Source organism: Chanos chanos, chromosome 13 (assembly GCF_902362185.1).
Source record: "Chanos chanos chromosome 13, fChaCha1.1, whole genome shotgun sequence".
Lineage (NCBI taxonomy): Eukaryota > Metazoa > Chordata > Actinopteri > Gonorynchiformes > Chanidae > Chanos > Chanos chanos.
In genome coordinates, this window is record NC_044507.1 from 4157501 (window position 1) to 4178809 (window position 21309).

Genomic DNA, 21309 nt, shown 5'->3' on the forward strand with positions numbered 1-21309 from the left:
ACCCCCATTACAACAATAACATGAACAAGAGCAAGAAAAAGAAAAAGAACAACAGCAACAACAACAACAAACACACACATGGATTCATTTCATAGAGTGTTCTTACCATTTGGCTCCATCGGGTCTTGTGAGATGATTGTTTGCCTGCACGTAGTTGTTGTTGTAGTCATAGTAACAGGGACACTCTGGGGCAGTCACACATTTATCCTCATGGTTGAGATAAGTTCCTGGTTCACAGCCACAGCCATCCACAGGCAGGTGCTGCACCTGGCAGGTGTAGTCTTTCATACTTAGAGACTGACATGTCCGGTTACAGCTGATCATGTTGTAGGAATACACCATGTTATTGGGACACTTGCTAGATGCATCTAAACAGACAAACACACAAACAAACAAAAAGAAAAAATGAAAATTGACATTTCACACAAGAACTTGCTCATTAATGCTTTACTTGTCATAAGTTTAATGCTCTAATCGCTCCATTAACATTTTGTAAAGGTGTTATTAAATATCTGCACTTTTTGGTTATTTCAAAATTTGTTGTACTGAATTGCTTAATTTATCAGAACACTTAAGTGTTGAAAAATTGTTGCGACAGCAAACCAGTGCAAGAGTTTATTTACTGAATTTCCTCTCTGTGAAAAACGGAAATGTTATATATATGTATTCCATGTGTTTTAGCAGTGAGGTCTCTGTGTTGTGAATGGGATCTTACCACAGATGGAGTTTCTCCAGTTCTGAAGCAGCACACCTTTAGCAGCGCAGGCCTGGACGTAACTGGACAGAGCTGCACACAGGCACTTGTCACGGTTCTCACAGTTACAGGTGTCATACACACATCTCTGGGGAGCAGAAGAATTCACAACATGAAAACAGCTATGCAGATTTTACACTGTTTAGACCTGCACAACTGTGTATAGGCTTTCTTGAGACAAATATGAAAAGAAAATGAAAAGCCCCTAACACATCCTATACAGTGACATTTCTTCCGCAGTTATCCACTCTACTGGACAATTCAAAATGAAAGTTTAGCACTGAAATAAGATAATTATACACAAAGCATACTGATTATGTCTGTTGTATTTTTTATGTACATAAATGTTAAGTATTACCTTTTCATATTCTGCTGGACTGACTGCAGTGTGACATGGTGAAAAAGGCCCATTTTTCTTTGTTAGCACTGAACAAGATTCCTTGGCATACGCCCCTAGAAAACAAAATAAAGGTGCATGTTGACTTGAGTGAGCTTGACTTAGTTTTGTTTAAATTATATCAGTCAGAGCCACACGGAACTGCAGTAAGAATAAAGGTGGGGAGACTACATTTTTTGTGACCATCAGATGGTGCAAAGTGAGCCACTGTCCTGTCAAGGCACTGATCTACAGCTTAATGAGCTGCTAACAGCTTTTGTACGCTCATAATGCTAACCAAGGGAATTTTCTCAAAGCCTTGTGTGATGTCATCCACTCAACCATTGTGGAACACAGCTCCCCACAGGTTTTTGTTGCAATATCTACAGATTTGAACAACCTCTCACTGCATCCAAATTGGTTGCCTTCAAACAGTATATTAGGTGTCCATCAAGGGACAGTAAGTCTGTGGACCTGATGTCTGGCAATGTGAAAGAGGCCTTCAGCCCCACTGCCCTCCCCCAAAGAGGAAGATCAGACCACCACCTGGTACATCATGTCCCCTGTGTATACACCCTCAGTGCAACAGGAACCAGTGGCTATTAGGAGCTGTGGGGAGATGGTCACAGGCATCTGTGGAGGCACCATGGAACTGCTTTGCAGCAAGCAGAGGGATTCACAGAGGCGGGGTTAACTCATCAGGAAAGCTAGCTCTGTCATTGGGCTCTGCTTGGACTGGCTGGAGAAAGTGGTGGAAGAACGGTGGGTGACCAATTTAAGGGTGAACGTCAGTAACGCTGACCACCCCACTCCACACCACGCCACAGTGACCAAGCTACACCGCTCCTTCAGTAAAACACTGCTGCCATTGAAAAGTGTACGGAGGAAAGATGCAGGACTTCTTTTCTTCCCACGGCAATTAGACGTTTCAGTAGCAAAATAAGAAAATAAGGACACACTACTTAGTCATTACTGTATAACAAAGTCTTCTTTTCTTTTGAACTATCCCCAACCCCCAAACTCCCCAACATGTGCTGACTGTTATGTTGGGTGTAATATTGCACAGTGTATGTGGTACTGGCGATGGCATGAATTGGGCTGTATTTTGTGTATCGTATAGAGTACGCTGCATGGTATTTATTATATGGTGTATGTTTATGGTTTGTTTTCATTTATTTGCTCTTCTCTCCATCTCCACCTGCTCATGCTGCAGATGCATGAAGTTCTTATCTTATCTTATCTTATCTTATCTTATCTTATCTTATCTTATCTTATCTTATCTTATCTTATCTTATCTTATCTTATCTTATCTTATCTTATCTTATCTTATCTTATCTTATCACAAACAAGCATCGGATTTGACATCGGATTACCACAGCTAAATGTCCAGTGGCGTATTGTGAAAAGTAAGAGAGCACGTGAGTAGATCTGTAGCGTACCGTTCTCAATGTTCAAACTGCAGGGATCCAGCTGAGTTTGTACCACATTAGAACAGGTGTCTAAGGTTTTCCACGCGTTGGCAAAAGTCACAGCCGTGCCCTCGGTTATGCCCGACTCTGTTTTAAAGTCGTCCACTTCAGCATCGTTAAAGTTGCCACACAGACCTGGAATGGATTCGTGAGTTAGTTACACATCACTATCAGTACCCAGTAAATGGCAAAGTAGTAAAACAAACATAAACTAAACAACAAAAAAACCCCAAAATATTTCAGCACAATCAGTGTTTTATTACTGCATCACTCTGCACTCTCTCTGCATGTTCATAAAAGTAGAAACGGTAGAAAAGTTGATACTGGTTTGTACTTCGCTGGGGATGTATGTTAATCTTTGTGTGAAATATCTGTAAACTACAAAAAAGGGCAAGGGCCAGCGCTACAGGGAGTGCAAGGGATACAGACACACCCGGGCCCAGTCTTAAGGGGGCCCCGAAAATAAAACTATATTGCATGAATCATGGCCTTATTTTGTTGTCAACACTTTCACCATTTGACATCGCTGACAGGGTAATGTGACTCATCTGCCTCTATTCATGCAGCTATAACTTTTAAAACAGTCTTTAGTGCCACCTGTTGGCAACCTTGCACAAATTTCAACATTAAATTCTTCAGGGTTGGTGAGATAATTGTTTTTCTTTCTCTCTCTCGGTGGAGACATGTGTTTTTTAACACTTGTTGTGGTTTTTCTAGATTGTTTCTGACCTATATAGTCTGTGGTTCATGTATGTTTGCCATTAAAGTGACATAAAATCAAAAATATATTTTTGTTAATGACAACTTAATGAATTTCAGCTCTGGAGGCTCTCCATGTCACTGTAAGCTTTCAGTCCTAAATCAAGACAGACCTGTGACAGACAACGTTTGTCTAGGCATTATGGGTGTAACGCACCGCTCAGCTGGCCTTTGCTCTTGTGACTGGCCACTATGTACACCTGCATGATCGGATCCAGCTGGACCTCCAGACGGAGACTCGGGGTGTTGACTACTATGAAGAACGTGGAGGGTTTGAAGATGGTGACGTAATCTGTGAGGACAGTAAAATCAAGAGGAGTTTTGTGAGGAGCAGAACTAAAACACACAAAACCCTCTATAGGACTGTGCTCATAAGAGGCCAACAGACAAGAGGTGAGAAGTTAAACACTGACTTAAGACCAGACCAGCTGCGTTTAAACAGATCCACAGATGCTTCTCTACCAGTTGCATATGATACAATGAGAGATGAATTCTCAAAAATACAAGATTTTCATCATCTTGTGCCACGTTCATGTGGTGCTATTTTGGAACGTTGCTGGCCTTGACTAATGCTTAAAAGGAATCAATTGTGCCCTTCAGCATGCATGTCCTGTGGATCTACACTGCTCTCTTTGTGAATTAGATGCTTAAATCATAGTCTGGATGTGTTTTTACTGTAAAAGGATTTATTGATTGATCAGAGTGATCAGTCGGTTCATTTGTACAGTGTCTAGGTTTATGATCTACAACAGTCCTTGGACTGGATGGCCTACCTCGAAGAAACGGAATTTTTATGGGTGAGCCATTAACCTCCACAATCCCGGTGTCAGAGACCTTAATCTGTGCACAACAGATAAAAGGTGAAAAATGCAAAGAGTAAAACTATTTAATAAGCCACCCCCCCCCACACACACACAGGAGTGTCACATGGTTTAAATACTCTTTGAAAGATTTTTTTTAAAAACAGGGAGAAATTAAATAGTGACATTTACCGTGTTTTGGTTCACAGTCATTTTCACAGTTTTAAGACATGTTTTGGTGGCAGTTTGTCCACATTTCCCAATCTCTCCCTCTACTCTTGCACCAGTGTCTGCATCCTGTAAAAATAGGGCAGAAGGTACGACACCGTTACACAAAAACAATTCCCATAAAGAAGAGAGATAGCAGGTTGTTCTGTTTCTGACGCATTCTCTGCTGTTGTGAGATCCATCTTTGCACTGTCAAATCACGAATAGTTTTCCATTTTGAAAAATTATTTTAATGGGAGTTCTAAGGAGACTGACCTGAGCAAAGACATAGGTGCAGTCTCCATGGAAGGTGTATTCTTTGCCATCAAAAGTGGTGAAATGAGCTCCGCCCACAACAGAGCAGATTCCAGGGCAAACCAAAGCTGTGCAGCTCCAGCGTGCTCCTTGACACACACTGACAAACAATTCAGATTGGATTCATTAAAAAGTAGCAACCACACGTTTGTATGACTGTGTGTGTGTGTGTGTGTGCATGTGTGTGTGCATGTGTGTGCGTGTGTGTGTGTATGTGTGTGCGTGTGTGTGTGTGCGTGTGTGTGTGTGCGTGTGTGAAGTCTGAGATGGTGCTTTAAGCGATACTTTTACAGATTGTGTTTTGTTAAAAACTGTCAGATGATTCTGAGGTCTTTACCATTTTTGGCAGTTAGCTGTAAAAGACTCTCCAGCCTGATAGGTTTTGTTATTGTGGACACATGGACACTCGTCCACTGGAATACATCCAGTCTGTTTGATGTCGTCAAACACAGTACCTATGAAGACAGAGACCATTAAGAGTATTTGAGTACATGATAATAAACAATCATTTTCATATAACTGTGTATAATGTGTTTGACTCATTTAAACTATCAGCAAAACCACCAAGCTTGTGACTTTAATCTAAAATTAAACTTGGTTGAGCACTTGAAAAGGTGCCCCTAGAAACAGCAATAGAGGAAGTAATTATTTAAGTAAATGTTTAACAAAGGAGGTCGTAATATTATAAAACAATGGAGGAAGCAATTATTTAAGTAATATTAAACAATGGAGGAAGTGATTGCTAGATTATGTGGTGGAATTCTCTAGGATACATCCTGCTGGAAAAACCCTTGCTTTTTTTCTTTTTCTTTTTCTTGTTTTTGCGTCATTTGCTAATAACATTTCCTCCTTATTTGTAAGACAATGAATGGTTACCATGGGGACAGAAGCAGCCATCAGTGCAATGCTCTTCACACACTTTTGGGTCTGGGTTGGAACACGTATCCTCACACGGCATCCCACACTCAGCATACTCCTTGTTCATTGGGCATTGCTTCTCTGTCCCACAAAAAACCACATAAAACAGCAAATACCTATTTAGTACAGTGCAAAAACAACCTTGTACTGTAAGCATGTTTTGAATGTTAATTTTGTTTGACAGTGGCAGGTTTAGAAAAGATTTACAAAAGAAGATATGGATCCATGGCAGACTTTTTGAATGAGGGCTTCAGATGATAATACAGCCAAGCAACAAAGTCATCTCCCGCCCAAAGATACGTACTGCAGAAAGACTCCGACCTCCATGTCTGTGGGGTGCCATATGCATGCACACACTGGCGGGAGAACTCAGTCACCGTGTTACACAGACATGCCTCCTGGCTCCCGTTGCACTGACACTTGTCTCTCAGACACGCCTCCACAAACGGCTCCATGGGCAGCAGATCCTGACAGTTACTGAACGCTGACCTCGCAAACAGCGCCTCACACTCCCGAGTCTGTGAAAGGAGCAGACAGGGTTTGTAGATATGGCTGCACTGTAGAAGTAGTGTTAAGTAGTGGCTGTGGAGGGTTGCAGTGAGGTAGGCTAGGTATGGCCCCGTGGTGGTTCCTACCTGATTTTGACATTCTGTGTGAGTCTCCAGCTCCACGCTCTCACAGTTCTCAGACAGCTTATGCTTGTAGGCGTACTCGGCAGGTTTAAGTCTCTCCCCTTAAGGGAACACATGCAAGTCAAAATCTGCACACAACTCATCAAGGTTGGTAATATTTCTGTGTCTACAGTCGTTCACAACCCACATAAAATATTCTCTCTTTCTCTTAGAGAGAGAGAGAGATAGAGAGACTGAGAGAGAGATTGTGATTGTTTACCATTTTCAATGAACTCATTGTAAACTGAGATGCCGTTGAAGTCGCCACACAAACCGCACGTCTGGTTTTTGAACTTTGTGGGAAGCTCAATCTATGGACCACAGTTGTTACAGAAACATAAAATTTATCTGTTATTAATTATATTGACAACATAGTAAATATACTGAACGGTTTATCAATTAGAGATTATCTTTAGAAAGTTATCGGACATGCCCATGACGTGACTGCTAGTTTGTGGTACCATATTTTTCAAGCATTTCAGCCATTCTTGTGACTTGTGCTCATTTTATTATATAGTTATGTACTAAGTAACAAACAGGGATGTCCCTCTGTTTGTGCAATGGAGGTCATGCGTAGTATTTCCGCACAGGTATTGGAGGTGTCTGAGGGTTTTTTTTTTTCAATGCTCAGAGCCGTTAAAAGCCTTATTATTCCATTAAAAGCCTTATTATGTACTGATCATGTCTTTGAGTCAGGTCTGATGGAAGTGCTGCTTATGGTGTAATCAATGGTTTTAATAGGAGGGCTCAAGTTGTCTTACCAAGAGAGCGTCATCCTGATTCCAGAAGATCACCGGCCCTGATCCCTGTTTGTCTGATATCTTGATGTAAGAAAAACTGTCCACAATTCGAATTCCGTTTTGGCTGTAAGGCAGACTCACTCTGTGTGCAAAGGACAGACATGAACCGGTTTAAATCCCATTTTTATTGCTAATATAAGATAATATATTCAGTGTATACCTGGTGTATTCAGTTTATTCCTGTTTCTTTTATATCCTCATATCTCAGGCTGTATTTCAAATGAGGACTGACCATGACATTACAATTCATGTGTAGATGGGACAGACACAGTGAATTTCGACTTGTTAAAACGACTTGAGACACCTGATATGAAGCAATAAAGCCGACAGCACCAACACCCTTTATTTGCCACTTCTGAGGTGCTGCATGCTGCACATTCATCTTTAGCCAGGGTCTTAAGACCCACACAGGAAGAAAACCCAACCCTTTATCAATCAGCAAATTCTAAATACCCCCTAAATACCTCAAACAAAAACTTCAATCACTTTATCTACATATCTGGACAAGCATGGCTATTATGGAGAAAAGTTCGTGAATATGTCCTTAGATCACTTCAATACCACTGAAACTAAAGGCTGTCTATGTCTATTTTACAATGGGGCCACTGGCCACAACTTTTCATCCAGTCACAATTTTCTCTACAGCATCAGAACACTCACTTAGTGTTGTCCACTATAATGGAGCTATTGTGGAGTATGATGATGGTTCCCATCAAGCTCATGGTGACGATGTCGATCTTAGGGACACCATCCACATAGCTCCTCTGCATGTGGACTACAAATTCTTCACGGGTAGAATCACAGAGCCGTGTAAGCACGTAGTTACAGGTGGATGGATGCTGGAAGTAATCTCCATCAAACGTCTTAAAGTGGAAGTTTCCCCATGTACTGCAGATCTGACCATTATGTGCTTGGGGTGAAGCTAGAGATGGAATGTGAACATTATTAAATGATTATAATATTATATGACATGCACAATGCATTGTTTACTGCTAATATTAGAGTGTAAGACTAAATCATTGTTCATTTGTAAATGCCTTAGATGTTTACCTGCATCCAGTGATAGTTGATTCTCATACAATGGTGACCAGAAAGTAACTGAGGGATGCAGAGAAAAGAGAAAGACATTTCAGATGTTGGCAAAAATAATATGGGCTATCTCACTAAATTTAAGTTCAAAACAGAGAACTCTCAGAACTCTCAAGATTGTGTCTTAAATACCATATTATTCTTTTTCTTAATTACTTTACTAGAGTTCTAATCAATCTAATAAATCTAATCAATCAACCAAAAGGTCGCCGGTTCGATCCCCTGGGCTTGAAAAATGTGGGTGGGGGACCAAGGTACCTAATCCCCAACTGCTCCCTGTGTGCTGCGGCTGTGTGGCTGCCCACTGCTCCAGGTGTGTGTATGCTCATTACCTGTGTGTGTGTGTGTATCTGCTCATTGCTCACTACTGCTGGTGTGTGTGAGTTCACTACTTGGATGGGTTAAATTGCAGAGGCTGAATTTCCCACTGGGATTAATGAAGTATCTAAAGTTAAATTAAAAGTTCCCTTAATCAAATAACGATAAATTGTTACAATCTAGCTCCATTACCACTAATACATAAAAAAAATACAAACCTGTTTGTGATGATGGCAGTCCAATTAGAAATATGGCCAAAATCAGCATCCATATAGGTGTCATCTCTTTGGTCTCCATGGTGACCAGGCTGATGTTGAATGTGGGAGTCCTGTGTAGACTCTTTCTCAGTGTTCTGTTCACACCCTGCTCTGGCTTTATATACAGTCAGTGGTCAGGGAGATAAAGGGGTGGAGTACGTAGCTGAAGCAGGAAAGGGTTGCAGTTGATGGATGTTTGACTTTCTGTATGAAAAAAAAACACACATGTACCATACTTTATACTTAAAAATGTCTACGTACTTGTCATTTTCTTCTCCAGTGTAGCATCAATGCAATGACACTGGAAATGATATGATACCCACAGATTTGCTCCACATTTAACCATTTAGTAATGCCCCCCCCCCCAATATTTGTTATCTGTGGCATTTGATTCTATTCATCAGATCTCACACTGGGGGAGTTCTCACTTGTTGCCATGACTGCTATGCCAGTCAAAGACAGTACTGTGAGCAGACCATAATCTTCTGAAAGATGAAAAAAAACCCACTTGTAATGTTAAATATACTTAAACACCATTACCATGTCATTTCAATTACAAAACAATACGTCAGTAATTTATGTGCTATTGTTCCTCGATATAACTTTTATCTGTCATCAAAATTGTGATGATCTTCCCAAGAATTTTAGAAAAAAATTCTAGATGTAAAAGATCCCTTCCTAAAAACGATTCAGAAGCTTTGAGTAACTGAACAGAGTCAGGGCCAAATTAAACAAAAATGGAAAAACAATATGGACAAGCCCCAAATCAAATAAAGTAATGAAAATATATTTGACTGTGTCTCTGTACGACTGTCTGACCCTATATCCCACGTTTCTTTGAAGAACACACAGTACAACAATGACAATTCATGTCATTTGTCAAGACAGTGCTTAATCATGAAAAATGATTGTATACTCAACTCAAAAGGAATACACAGACGAATACAGAACAAACAGTTTTAATTTTTTGTATTTGAAAATGTTCCAAAATGGAAAGCAAAACAAAACAAACCAAAACAAAGCTGAACAAAATAAGACTAAACTAACTAACTAACTAACTAAATAAATGAGTAAATAAATAAATGATCATCTGGTAATTAGTTACTTAAATCTGGCATCACGAGTTTCATGTTTACAGTTTAGGCTGACCAGTTTTTCCATGAATATTCCACAAATTGTTGAGCTACATGTTTAGATGCAAAAGTATGCTAAAACAGCTAAAATCTTTCTTAAACCCTGCAGAAACGGTTCATGGTTGTCAGAGGCTGGATAATACATTTGATCATTGTGTTTGACCACTCAGTCACAGTGTGTAGAAACAATTAGCAAAGTTTTTAAGTGACAATTTCCTCAAATAAGACTTACCAACACATTGTGTGAACATGAGAAATGACTTAGGGGTCACTGATTTGATCAGTTGATCAAAACCCATAAGAAATTAGCCTGCTCTATATTTGAATTCCACATAAGATATAATTCTCAGAAATTTACCTCACAGCTGTGAGAACAAGGTTCATAAAAGTGCTTCTATCTTGTCACGTAATTTGACAAAAAGCATATTTGCTTTTCATTTATACTGTGACTACTGCTTATTTGCTCTAACCATCATGTCCTGTTAAAACTGCTTCAAATTTCAGCTTCACCGTGTACACCCTTTGTCAATACTAGTCTTCTCCAAATACAGTCAAAAACAAACTGCCAGGCTGATGGTTATGGAAACATGACTGATCACTAAGACTTATGAATGTTGTCATGGTAGCCCTCTCAACCTATGATGGATTCCAGGATCCATCCGTGATGCTCCCCCACATTTGAATCCATTGACATTGCTATTCCTCCTTCTTGGACTTTTCACTACACACTGTACAGATTTATGTTCCACAATTTTCCAGTAGGGTGGCGCAGTGCGTTTCGTTGTTGCCTCACTCGGATTCTATTCCCGGCCGGGCGGCCAGGGCCCTTTCTGTGTGGAGTTTGCATGTTCTCCTTGTATCTGCGTGGGTCCAGTCCAAAGACATACACTAAATTGCCCCTAGATATGACTGTGTGTGTGTCAGTGTGTTTGCCTGTGTGTCTGCCCTGCGATGGACTGGTGACCTGTCCAGGGTGTTTTCCCGTGTTTTGCTCATGAGCGCTGGGATAGGCTCCAGCACCCCCATGACCCTAATCAGGATGAGCGGCTTAGATAATGAGTGAGTGAGCGAGAATTTTCCAGTAATGACAAGTCATTTTTGTCTGTTTCTTTAACATAAACATTTCAGAAGTAAATGTAAATTTAAACAATTTAGATTTATCTCATAAGACTGATTTTGGACTATAGAAAGCTGTCTGGTACACCCTAAAAATATAAAACAGTGGATGCAAAAAGTACATGTTTTTACTAAACTTGCAGAGGAACCGTATGGTTCTTCCACACTTATTTTCTGCATTCTTTTCACCACACTGACAAGGTTTTTTAAAGCAAAAACAAATGACCAACAGGTGTACCCATTTAACCTTTAACAAGTCCTTTCAAATCAAAAAGCAGCACACTAGTGTAAAGAATAAAAACGAATTTTGAATCCACATCAAATTTTGAAGGATGGCTTGCAGGTTTGAATCCTGCCATGTTCTCCCTACGTTTGCGTGGGTTTCCTCTGGGTGCTCCGGTTTCCTCCCATCACAAAGACATGCATTCTAGGATTAGTACTCATAAGACTTCTGTCAGTGACCTTGACCAAGACTGGCAAAAACACCTGGAGTTGGTCCCCGGGTGCCGGGAACAGTGGCTGCTAGCTTACAGTGTGTGTGTGTGTGCTCACTGGTGTTGGGAAGGATTAAATGCAGAGACTCCATTTCACTGTTCACTGCTCAGTGTGTGTGTGACAGATAAAATCAGTTTGTTTTGCTATACAGGCCAGCTTGGTTTTCCCGATAATCCTGGGGTTCTAGAGCTTCATCACAGTAGTAGGCCTATTTTGGTCCCTTGGTCCCTGGATAACTTCTTGTTTATTGTCAATCAGTCCCCTAAAGTTCTCTGTTCTTGTAGGTTTTACTTCACTAAATTTGTAGCAGTGGCAGCTGCTGAGCTGGAAACAGAGGAGGAACAAACCTCCGCTTTAAATCTATCATTAATTTCAACCTGTTCCCATTTATCTGTCTTGATTAACAATAAAACTAACGATTTACAGAATAATTAACACCAATTGCGTAAATAGAGTAAATGATTACCAATGTCATTTCGTGATAGTCTTATTTCTCTTTTCTGAACTGTGTAGCAGTTGTTATACCCATACATTCTTGTAATTTGTGGATAATTGTACTTTTCGTTCTCTGCCCGACGTCAGGGAATATGAATGTCAAATGCACCCATCTGATTTACAAGATTCTGCCGTTGAAATGCTCGTGAAACAGTAGATTGTCTGAGGCCTGTGTGCTGCAGCAAAGCTACAACATGAAATTGTTTAACAAGGGTGGCAATTATTTGAATATGTATTGGAAACCTAATCCCTCAATGTGTTTTACAATGTGCTTTCCTGTGTTACGAAATTCAAATTAAAAAAGGAAGTAAAGTTATTGAAATTGATCTCAGTTTCTGAGAATAAACTTTTAGGGTTACAAAACAGGATCTTTTATCAGTATTATGCATCAGTGTGGAGTGCAATGCGCAATAAAGTTCAGCACTCAGGCCTTAACTAGTATGCAAAAAACAGTAACTCTGTCACAAAATGACATTGATAATCAGTTACTCTATTACACAACTGGTGTTAATTATTCCGTGAATCGTTAGTTTTATTGTTATTCAAGGCAGATAAACGGGATCAGTTGAAATTAATGATAGATTTACAGGGGAGGTTTGTTCCTCCTATGTTTCTGGCTCACCAGGCGCCGCTGACTAGGAGCATCCTAAAATTGCTTTGGGTACTATATCACTTCTGATGCCCAGTGTGGAAGAGCCGGCCAACATTCCAAATGAAAAAGACAGAGGAGGATTTTGGATTACAAGAAACAGTCCTTATTTATCCGCCAGAGCGTGTGTCACAGAATTTCCTTGACAATTTAATCCTCCTTCGTTTTCACCACGAAATGAAATAATAAAACAACAACTACAACAAAAAACCCCCACCAGGAAACAAAGAAACTGGAACAAAGACCAGTGAATTTATGTGAGAGAGTGTTGCCCCATGAAATCTGTGCAGAAAGCTGAAGAACACTGTATGTGAAGTGCTGAACAATGGATGCAATCACAGCGTGTCAACTGTTGAGTTAAAATGTAAGTGAACATTTACAGAGACTAAATATCTTACAAACACATGAAGTGACTGGACATTCTTCAGGACCATTTTGGTAGTCACACTACATATTGAAATGTCAAGTGAACAACTGAAAAACTAAAATGGATTTTCTGCGTTTAGTGTACTGATGATTTAAAATGACATAAAATTCAAATGAATTGATCCTGCTCAGACAGGGAGAGCTGTGAAATTTTACATAATGCTATGTCTATCCTGGCATAGAGGATAACAAAGAGTGTATGTAATGTTTATTTACTCAATCATGATTATTACTCAGTTATGTCCTGTTAAAACTGTCAGTTTCTGATACATCCTAGGCCAATCCAAATGCATATTTTCTATCTGGGCACAATCAAAAATTTCATCACCCTTAAAGTTTTCCCTTTTTGTTCTTCCAGTTTCAAAAAAAGTTGCGAGCTGTAAGATGGCATAGTTATAAGGAAGTTCAGCAGGTGTGAGTCCATTCGGTGCTACATTTAGGAGGGGGGTGGGGTATGTGTATCTGTGTGTGTATGTAAGGCACACAAAGCCTTAAACAATCGAATATGTCCTGGAACTTCTACCTCCACCCCCCTGTCACGCTACTGTGGATCATTCCTTAGTGAACATCATCTGATTAGGCCATGTTTCCTGATCTGGGCCTGTGTGACATGAAATTACATCCAAAAAAATTCCAGATCCCCATGAAGCCGCCGCGAAATCCACATAAGTAAGTTTCTTTGGAGACTGGCAATAGTGCACACAAAATTATGTCCATCTTGTTATAGAATTTATTTCCTGAAATTCCTTTTCATCCGTGTTGGACCAAATTACTATTTACTCAAACTGGGATGTAAGATTAAAACTACTAGATAATTTTAATACAGTTTCTAACTACAGTTAAACAGTCAACACCCTTAGTCAGTATAAGACTCATCCCTTCCATACAAGGAAAAATAAAGTGGTAGGAATAGAGTCCATAGAGTTTATAGGAATTGCAGTTGTTTTTATCCTCACATTTTTACCTCCTGTCCCCAAATTGAACTGAAACGTGCAAGCGTAACATTTTTTTGGCTGCTGGATTCCAATCCTATCCCCCGAGAATCCAGATTCATGCATTTCATGCATGAGGCTTGATTCATTCTAGCAAAAATTGAGTTTATTTTGTCTTTTGTGTAGTATGCTACTTGAGACAAGACTGATACCAATGTTAAAGTAGGTTTTATTTTTTTTTTTTAATTTTAGCTACACCAACAACATTACTATATCATATAACTGATTTTTAACTGCTACACTGCTGTGTGTTTGTTTTATAAGAACTTGACATGGACTCTCAGAAAATGTATCAACATTTGGGAAAGACTGTAATAGCACAGTTGAGGTTATATAAATCTATTTTACATGGAGAGTAACTTTCTTTTTATACTAAGTGTAACCACACATGTCAGCACAGCATTACATCCTTTACAGAATAATATCTTTTTGGCATTTGTTGTTACATTCTCTTTCAACATAATGATTACACAATGCCAGATCACAAATGCAGTCTGAATATTCTATTAAAGATATATAAATGTGTTCAGTTCCATCTCATATAAACTATAACTTAATGATCTGAGTTGTTCACATAAAGGTCACTGATGCAAATATGTTAAGTCTGAGACATGCTTTGTAGTTCTGGATTTCTATTCTTCCTAAGTCAAAGACATTTGCATAATCAAACATTAATCGGAAAGGTAAACTGCACATTGAATTTACACAGTCATCCTGATCTGATTAAACTGACAGATAAGATTCTTGATTATCTCACGTCTCACAGTAAACAAACTCATTGAATGCCAGTTTTCATAATCAAATACCACACTATTAGCAACATTAAGATGAATTACATTTGGCCCTATTTTCACATTGTGTAGCTATACACAGGAATATTGTAATTCCTTGGATATTTGCTGCTACTTTCAATTTTCTTGAACTGCACAAATAGTATATTATTAGAACACACTGCAAATTCACAGATTCACTGTCCAAGTCAAAGTATAATAGTACTACTACTACTACTTCTACAATTACTATGACTACTAATAATAATCAAGTTCATATGGGGCCTGTCCAAAGCCAGAGAATGCTTGACAGATTAGAGGTTTAAATTTGTACATAAAAATCATTAGAATTTGTGTTGCTATGTTTTGAAAAATGTGTTGTTTTCTCAAGCTTTAATTCTTTTAATTGAATACAGTGAAAGCGTAAAAACAAACAAACAAAACAAAACAAAACATTGAACCAATGAATTGCAGGGCAGTTTCACCTGCTGAGTCTTCGTGCCCAGGTCACCAGTCATAAAGACCAAGGATCTTTGGTCTTCAGTATCTTTTAGGATTGTTTCCATACCCTTTCCATACAGCACCCTACCAGTCAGCGTTGCTTCAGTGAAAGTGACTGTTACTATGAAATAAACATTTGAACTTGGCGAATATTGTGAAATCAGTAGTTGGTGAGTAAACTGTAAGTTGCAAAATATTTGAAGTCCATCATGAATCCTTTTCTTGTTGGGATTCAATCTTTACCATTCAAGAGCAGTTCAGGGTGCAGAAAAGATTGATTTGAGATTTAAGACTTCCCTTCACTTGAATGGAAGCCTAACTCCTCCTCCTCAGACTCCTCATTTCAAGCAAAAAACCTCAAGGGCACAGTTTTCCTACAATCTAACCAATGAAACAAAAGGGACTGAATGATCAATGCAACCCAATTGGCTGAACCACTTAAAACTGAGTCTATCAGGGATAAGACTATAGGCTTCTTCATGTTATTGTCAAATTCAGCCAGAAGGTGCAAGCAAACTCATGACAGACAAAACTCGGTTGAACTTTAAAACATAAATCGGTACCACTTTACAATAAGACTACCCTTATGAAGGATTCATAAATGGCTCACAATTAGGTTTTTAATTAGGTTGTAAACACTTTATGAATGATTAACATACAATTATAAACAAGTTATAACACAGTTTTTATACATCGATGTGGGCTCACTATTCGGCAAGATCAAGTTACTGCTGCACTCTTCATCTATCTATTCTGTTAAATCTCAGATCTTGCTAGTTGCTTAGCTTACTTTATGTTGTCCCTTTATTAGTCAGCATATTAAACTGTCAGCTGCATCTCATTTTTATGACCATTTATTTATTAGTTACTAACATTTATAACTGTCAAAAGGGAACCTTATTGTAAAATGTGAAACACATCACTATCTATAAATGAATTACCAACATCTGTAACTGTCAAAGGGGAGCCTTATTGTAGAGTGTAAAACACATCACCATCTATCGATGAATTATTAACATTTATAACTGGAAAAAGGGAGCCTTACTGTAAAGTGTAAACCACATCACCATCTACAAATGAATTAGTAACATTTATAACTGCCAAAAGGGAACCTTATTTTAAAGTGTAAAACACATCACCTATTACACTAACATTAACCTATTTCCTCTAACAGTCTGTTTGAAATATTTCAGTCAGGCTTCAGGTGTTTTCACTATACTGAAACCGCGCTTACTAGAGTAACTAATGATCTTTTATTAGCCATGGATGCTGGTGCTACTTCTGTTCTTATTCTGCCTGATATGAGTGCAGCATTTGACGTGGTCGATCACACTATATTGTTAAAGCACCTGGAAAACCAAATTGGGATTCATGGCCTGGTGCTCTCTTGGTTTAAATCTTATCTCTCTGAGAGAAAGCAGTGTGTCCACTATAATAATGTGACCTCTGAATACCGTAAGCTTAACCATGGTGTTTCTCAGGGATCAGTCCTTGGCCCTCTTCTATTCTCTATTTACATGCTCCCTTTGGGTGACATTATTCGTAGTTACAACATTAACTTCCATTATTATGCTGCTGATACTCAGATTTTCTTACCTACCCAGCGTAATGACCACTCTGAATTGGCTAACCTTGAGGCATGTCTTTGTGCTATTAAAAGTTGCATATCTTCAAATTTCCTGATACTTAACACAGGCAAGACTGAAATGGTGGTCATTGGTCCCCCTACGCATAAGCATCTTTTTAGTGATCTTACCCTAAATTTTGACAACTGCATCATATCTCAAAACTCTTCAGCTAAAAACTATGGTATGATTTTTGACTCTAGTCTCTCGCTTGTCACTCATATCAAGAACACAACGAAAACTGCCAATTATTGCCTCTGTAACATTGCTAAAATTAGGCCCTTTCTAAGTATGGCTGATGCAGAAACCGTTGTTCACGCATTTGTCACGTCTCGCCTCGATCACTGCAGTGTTCTGTACTGCTAGAATTCTGACCAGAAGGAAGAAGTTTGATCACATTAGCCCTGTCCTGGCTTCCCTTCATTGGCTCCCAATTCATGCAAGGGCAGATTTTAAGGTCCTCTTATTAACATATAAAATTTTACATGGGCTTTTGCCTTTCTACCTGTCTGACTTCATTACACCCTATAACCCCCCTCGTACTCTGCGCCCTCAATATTCTGGATTATTAGTCATTCCAAGAGTTAAAAAGAAGTCCTCTGGCAACCGAGCCTTTTCCTACCGCTCTCCCTTCCTCTGGAATGGTTTACCTAAAAAAGTTAGAGAGGCAAACTCTCTCAATACCTTTAAAACAAAACTAAAGACTTATCTATTTTCTCGAACTTTTGCATAATATAATTTTGATTTGACTTTGTTATAGACATGTAAAGCCCTTTGAGACTATAAATAGTGATACTGGGCTCTAAATAAATATTAATATTATTATTATTATTATTATTATTACTAATGAATTGCTGGGTTTTCTTTAGAGTGATGACATAGCACAAACCAGGAAGTAACATACTTAACATGCTCACCTGGTAGGAGGAAAGTGCATCACTCACGCAGACAATTACATTTATGGCACACAGATAACATTAAACTATCACAAGAATTAACAACACAACACGAAGACTACATGATGAACAATACACATACACTTCTACTAGCCACAACTGGAAACATAAACTGAACAGTAGCAAACTGAGGTTAAACAACAGTCCATCTCCCCAAGGCCATCTCCCCCACCCATCTTTTTGACTATTAAGATATGCTAATAAGGGTTAAATGCTAGTAACTTATTAACAAATATCTGATGGGGTTGACAGGTATAAATGCTGGCTGATGGAGAGGACAAACTAAGCTAAGTAACCAATGAGATCGGAGGCCTAACAGTACAGATAAATGTGGGATCATTATTTCGCAAGCAACAGGTGACTGTTGCACTTTTTGTCATTTTATAACATTTTATAACAGCTTAATAATGATTTATAAAGTGCTTACAGCCTAATTAATAAACTAAGTATAAACCAGTCACAAACCCTTTGTAAGGGTAGTCTTATTGTAAAGTGGTACCTATAAATCATTTGCATTAAGGTATTCACCAACATATGCTCAGTTGGCTTGATTGTTCATGTCCCAAAACTTTCTCTTGAAAAGCTATTAAACTGATCCAAATAATAAAGACCATTATTACATGGACCCAAATAAAATAGACCACCATGCATACAGCTTTATACAACTTTCAGACTGGCTGAGAATAAATGTAGCTGCAGTCGTAAAATTTACAGCCATTTAAATTGGGCTTTAGCAAATAGGTAGCAACATCCTTCCTTTCCTCTTCCTTCTTCCACTCCAGGATTCACTCTGCCTCTTATAACACTCGCAAACTCTTCTCTACTTCCTCCTCCCTCTTCTCCCCTCCTCCTCCCTCATCCCTATCTTTGAGAAGAAGGTCAAAGACATCTGCAGCTTCTTCCCCCCATCCCTTCCCACCCTGGATCCTGCACCCTCCGTCCCGCTCACTACCTTTTCCTCCTTCTCCCCTCTATCTGACCCTGAAGTTCTTCTACTAATAAAATCCCACCGTCCTATTACCTGTCATCTTAATCCCATCCCCTCCTCTCTCTTTCAGGCCATCTCTGAGGGTATTCTGCCCTTCATTGCATTCTTGATCAACAGTTCCGTGTCTGCTGGTACAGTTCGCTCTGCCCTGAAGAGGGCATGGGTCAAGCAACTGCTTAAGAATTCTACTCTAAACCCAGCTGAAGTTAGAGAATACCGTCCAGTATCTCTTCTCTGTCTGAAATCCTGGAACGTGCAGTCTATAACCATTCATTCATTCATTATCTAAACCGCTTATCCTGATTAGGGTCACGGGGGGTGCTGGAGCCTATCCCAGCGCACCTAGGGCGAAAGGCGGGGAAACACCCTGGACAGGTCGCCAGTCCATCACAGGGCAGACACACAGACAAACACACTCACACATTCATACCTAAGGGCAATTTTAGTGTCTCCAATTCACCTAACCTGCATGTCTTTGGACTGTGGGAGGAAACCGGAGCTCCCGGAGGAAACCCACGCAGACACGGGGAGAACATGCAAACTCCACACAGAAAGGACCCGGCCGGGAACCGAACCCGAAACCTTCTTGCTGTGAGGCAACAGCGCTACCCACTGCGCCACCGTGCCACCCCAGTCTATAACCAACTCTCTCCTTATCTTCTCCAGAACAATCTCCTGGATCAGAGTCAGCAGGGGATTCAAAGCTGGCTACTCCACCAAGACGACCCTCCTCGCTGTCACAGAAGAGCTTCATTTGGCCAGAGTGAAGTTGCTCAGCTCTGTCCTCATATTTCTAGACCTCTCCGCGGCATTTGACACCGTTAACCACCAGATTCTCCTCTCATCCCTTGCTGGGATGGGCTTTGCGGGATCTAGACTCACATGGTTCGAGTCCTACCTGTCTGACCATTCTTACCAGGTTTCTTGGAGGGAATCGGTGTCCTCCCCCTGCCCTTTCCACACTGGAGTCCCACAAGGTTCTGTACTTGGTCCACCCCTTTTCTCTCTTTACACCAGATCACTCGGACAAGTTATCTCCACCCACGGTCTTTCTTACTACTGCTACGCTGATGACACACAGCTGTTCTTCAGAATGCTGCTTTATGCTTGGTATTCAACCTCCCAAAACACTCTCATGTCACTCCGCTTCTTACTGCACTCCACTGGCTTCCGGTAGCAGCCCACATCCAGTTCAAGACACTGATGCTGGCTTACCAGGCTACAAGAGGCTCCTCCCCATCCTACCTTCAGTCTCTGGTAACTCCTTACATCTCAGCCAGAGCTCTCTGCTCTACTACCTCTGGTCAGCTGGTGGTCTCCTCACTTAGGAAACCAGGCAGCCGTTCTTCTCGACCACGCCTCCTCTCTGCCATTGCTCTGTGGCGGTGGAACGACCCTCCTCACTCAGTCAGGACTGCGGAATCTCTTGCAATCTTCCGCAGGAAACTGAAAACTCACCTTTTCAGAACCCACCTGTCCCCCACTCCCTTTCTATGTCACAAAAAAAATTGTACTAACCTTGTCCCTATGTCACAAGTCTTGTTTTTTATCGTTTACTGTCACAGATTTCCAGGAGCGTGATACTGAGGGTAATTAATCTACAGTCTTATTGTCATCTTTGTTTATGGGGCAATGTGATCTGATTGATGGACTTATTATAAGTCGCTTTGGTTAAAAGTGTCTGCTAAATGCCAAAATTGTAATTGTAAACTTCACTAACAGCAGCTAACGGTTTTCCTTGTGTAATCTGGCCTTCAGTGTCTGAGTAAAATCCTGCTCAGCCAGGTGTTAATCCATTTCAATATCCCAAAACTAAATATATTAGTTCGCCTGCACCCAATGGGTAGTTGGGGGAGGGGGGGGGGTAAAGTGCCTTGACCAAGGGCACTTCACCCATGAATGTTGTGTGAAGGGAAAGCTCACCCACTCCCCATACTTTTCCTGCCGGTCCCAGGAATTAAACTGGCAAGCCTCTGGTCGTAAGCCCACATCTCTAACCATTAGACCATGGCTGCCTTTTACATTAGACCAATGCCTTAGCATAGTAAAATACACATCAGCCTACATACCAGGAAATTCTATTCAGTGTGCCCAAGAATTCTGTCCCATTAAGTTAAAACATTTTAAATATCTCTTTTAATAATAACTGACCCAATATGTTTCGTTACAGACAAAGCACCTTCCAAGTTTTGGTAGTATCACTCCAAAGGATATAATAAGCAGGATCATGGGATAGATTATAACTGATGAAAAGGCCACAAGGAGCTCTTTTGCAGAGTCTCTCTTGGTTTTTTTTATAGTCAAATGTTATGAATAAACAGCAGATATTCTTGAAACCACATTTCCATCATTTTATGATTTACATGAGAGGGAAAATCCTGATTGGGAAAACCCTGAAAGAAAAGCTAAATGTTCCTCTGGAGGTAACTT

General features: G+C 39.9%; 1 protein-coding gene across 1 annotated transcript in view; it reads right to left on the bottom strand.

The window, feature by feature from the left end:
- Nucleotides 1-8773, bottom strand: part of LOC115826618 (mucin-2-like) — a 14259-nt gene extending 5486 nt beyond the window's left edge. Inside the window, exons 1-16 of the mRNA XM_030790497.1 lie at nt 8695-8773; nt 7730-7991; nt 7031-7151; nt 6490-6580; nt 6234-6331; nt 5903-6116; nt 5557-5679; nt 5018-5135; nt 4642-4780; nt 4351-4455; nt 4132-4198; nt 3516-3650; nt 2570-2734; nt 1113-1207; nt 716-842; nt 107-368 (exon numbers count right to left, since the gene is read on the bottom strand). Coding sequence (XP_030646357.1) covers nt 107-368; nt 716-842; nt 1113-1207; nt 2570-2734; nt 3516-3650; nt 4132-4198; nt 4351-4455; nt 4642-4780; nt 5018-5135; nt 5557-5679; nt 5903-6116; nt 6234-6331; nt 6490-6580; nt 7031-7151; nt 7730-7991; nt 8695-8773 — 2201 coding nt within the window. The remainder of the gene's footprint in view (nt 1-106; nt 369-715; nt 843-1112; nt 1208-2569; nt 2735-3515; nt 3651-4131; nt 4199-4350; nt 4456-4641; nt 4781-5017; nt 5136-5556; nt 5680-5902; nt 6117-6233; nt 6332-6489; nt 6581-7030; nt 7152-7729; nt 7992-8694) is intronic.
- Between the last annotated feature and the right edge of the window lie 12536 nt (nt 8774-21309).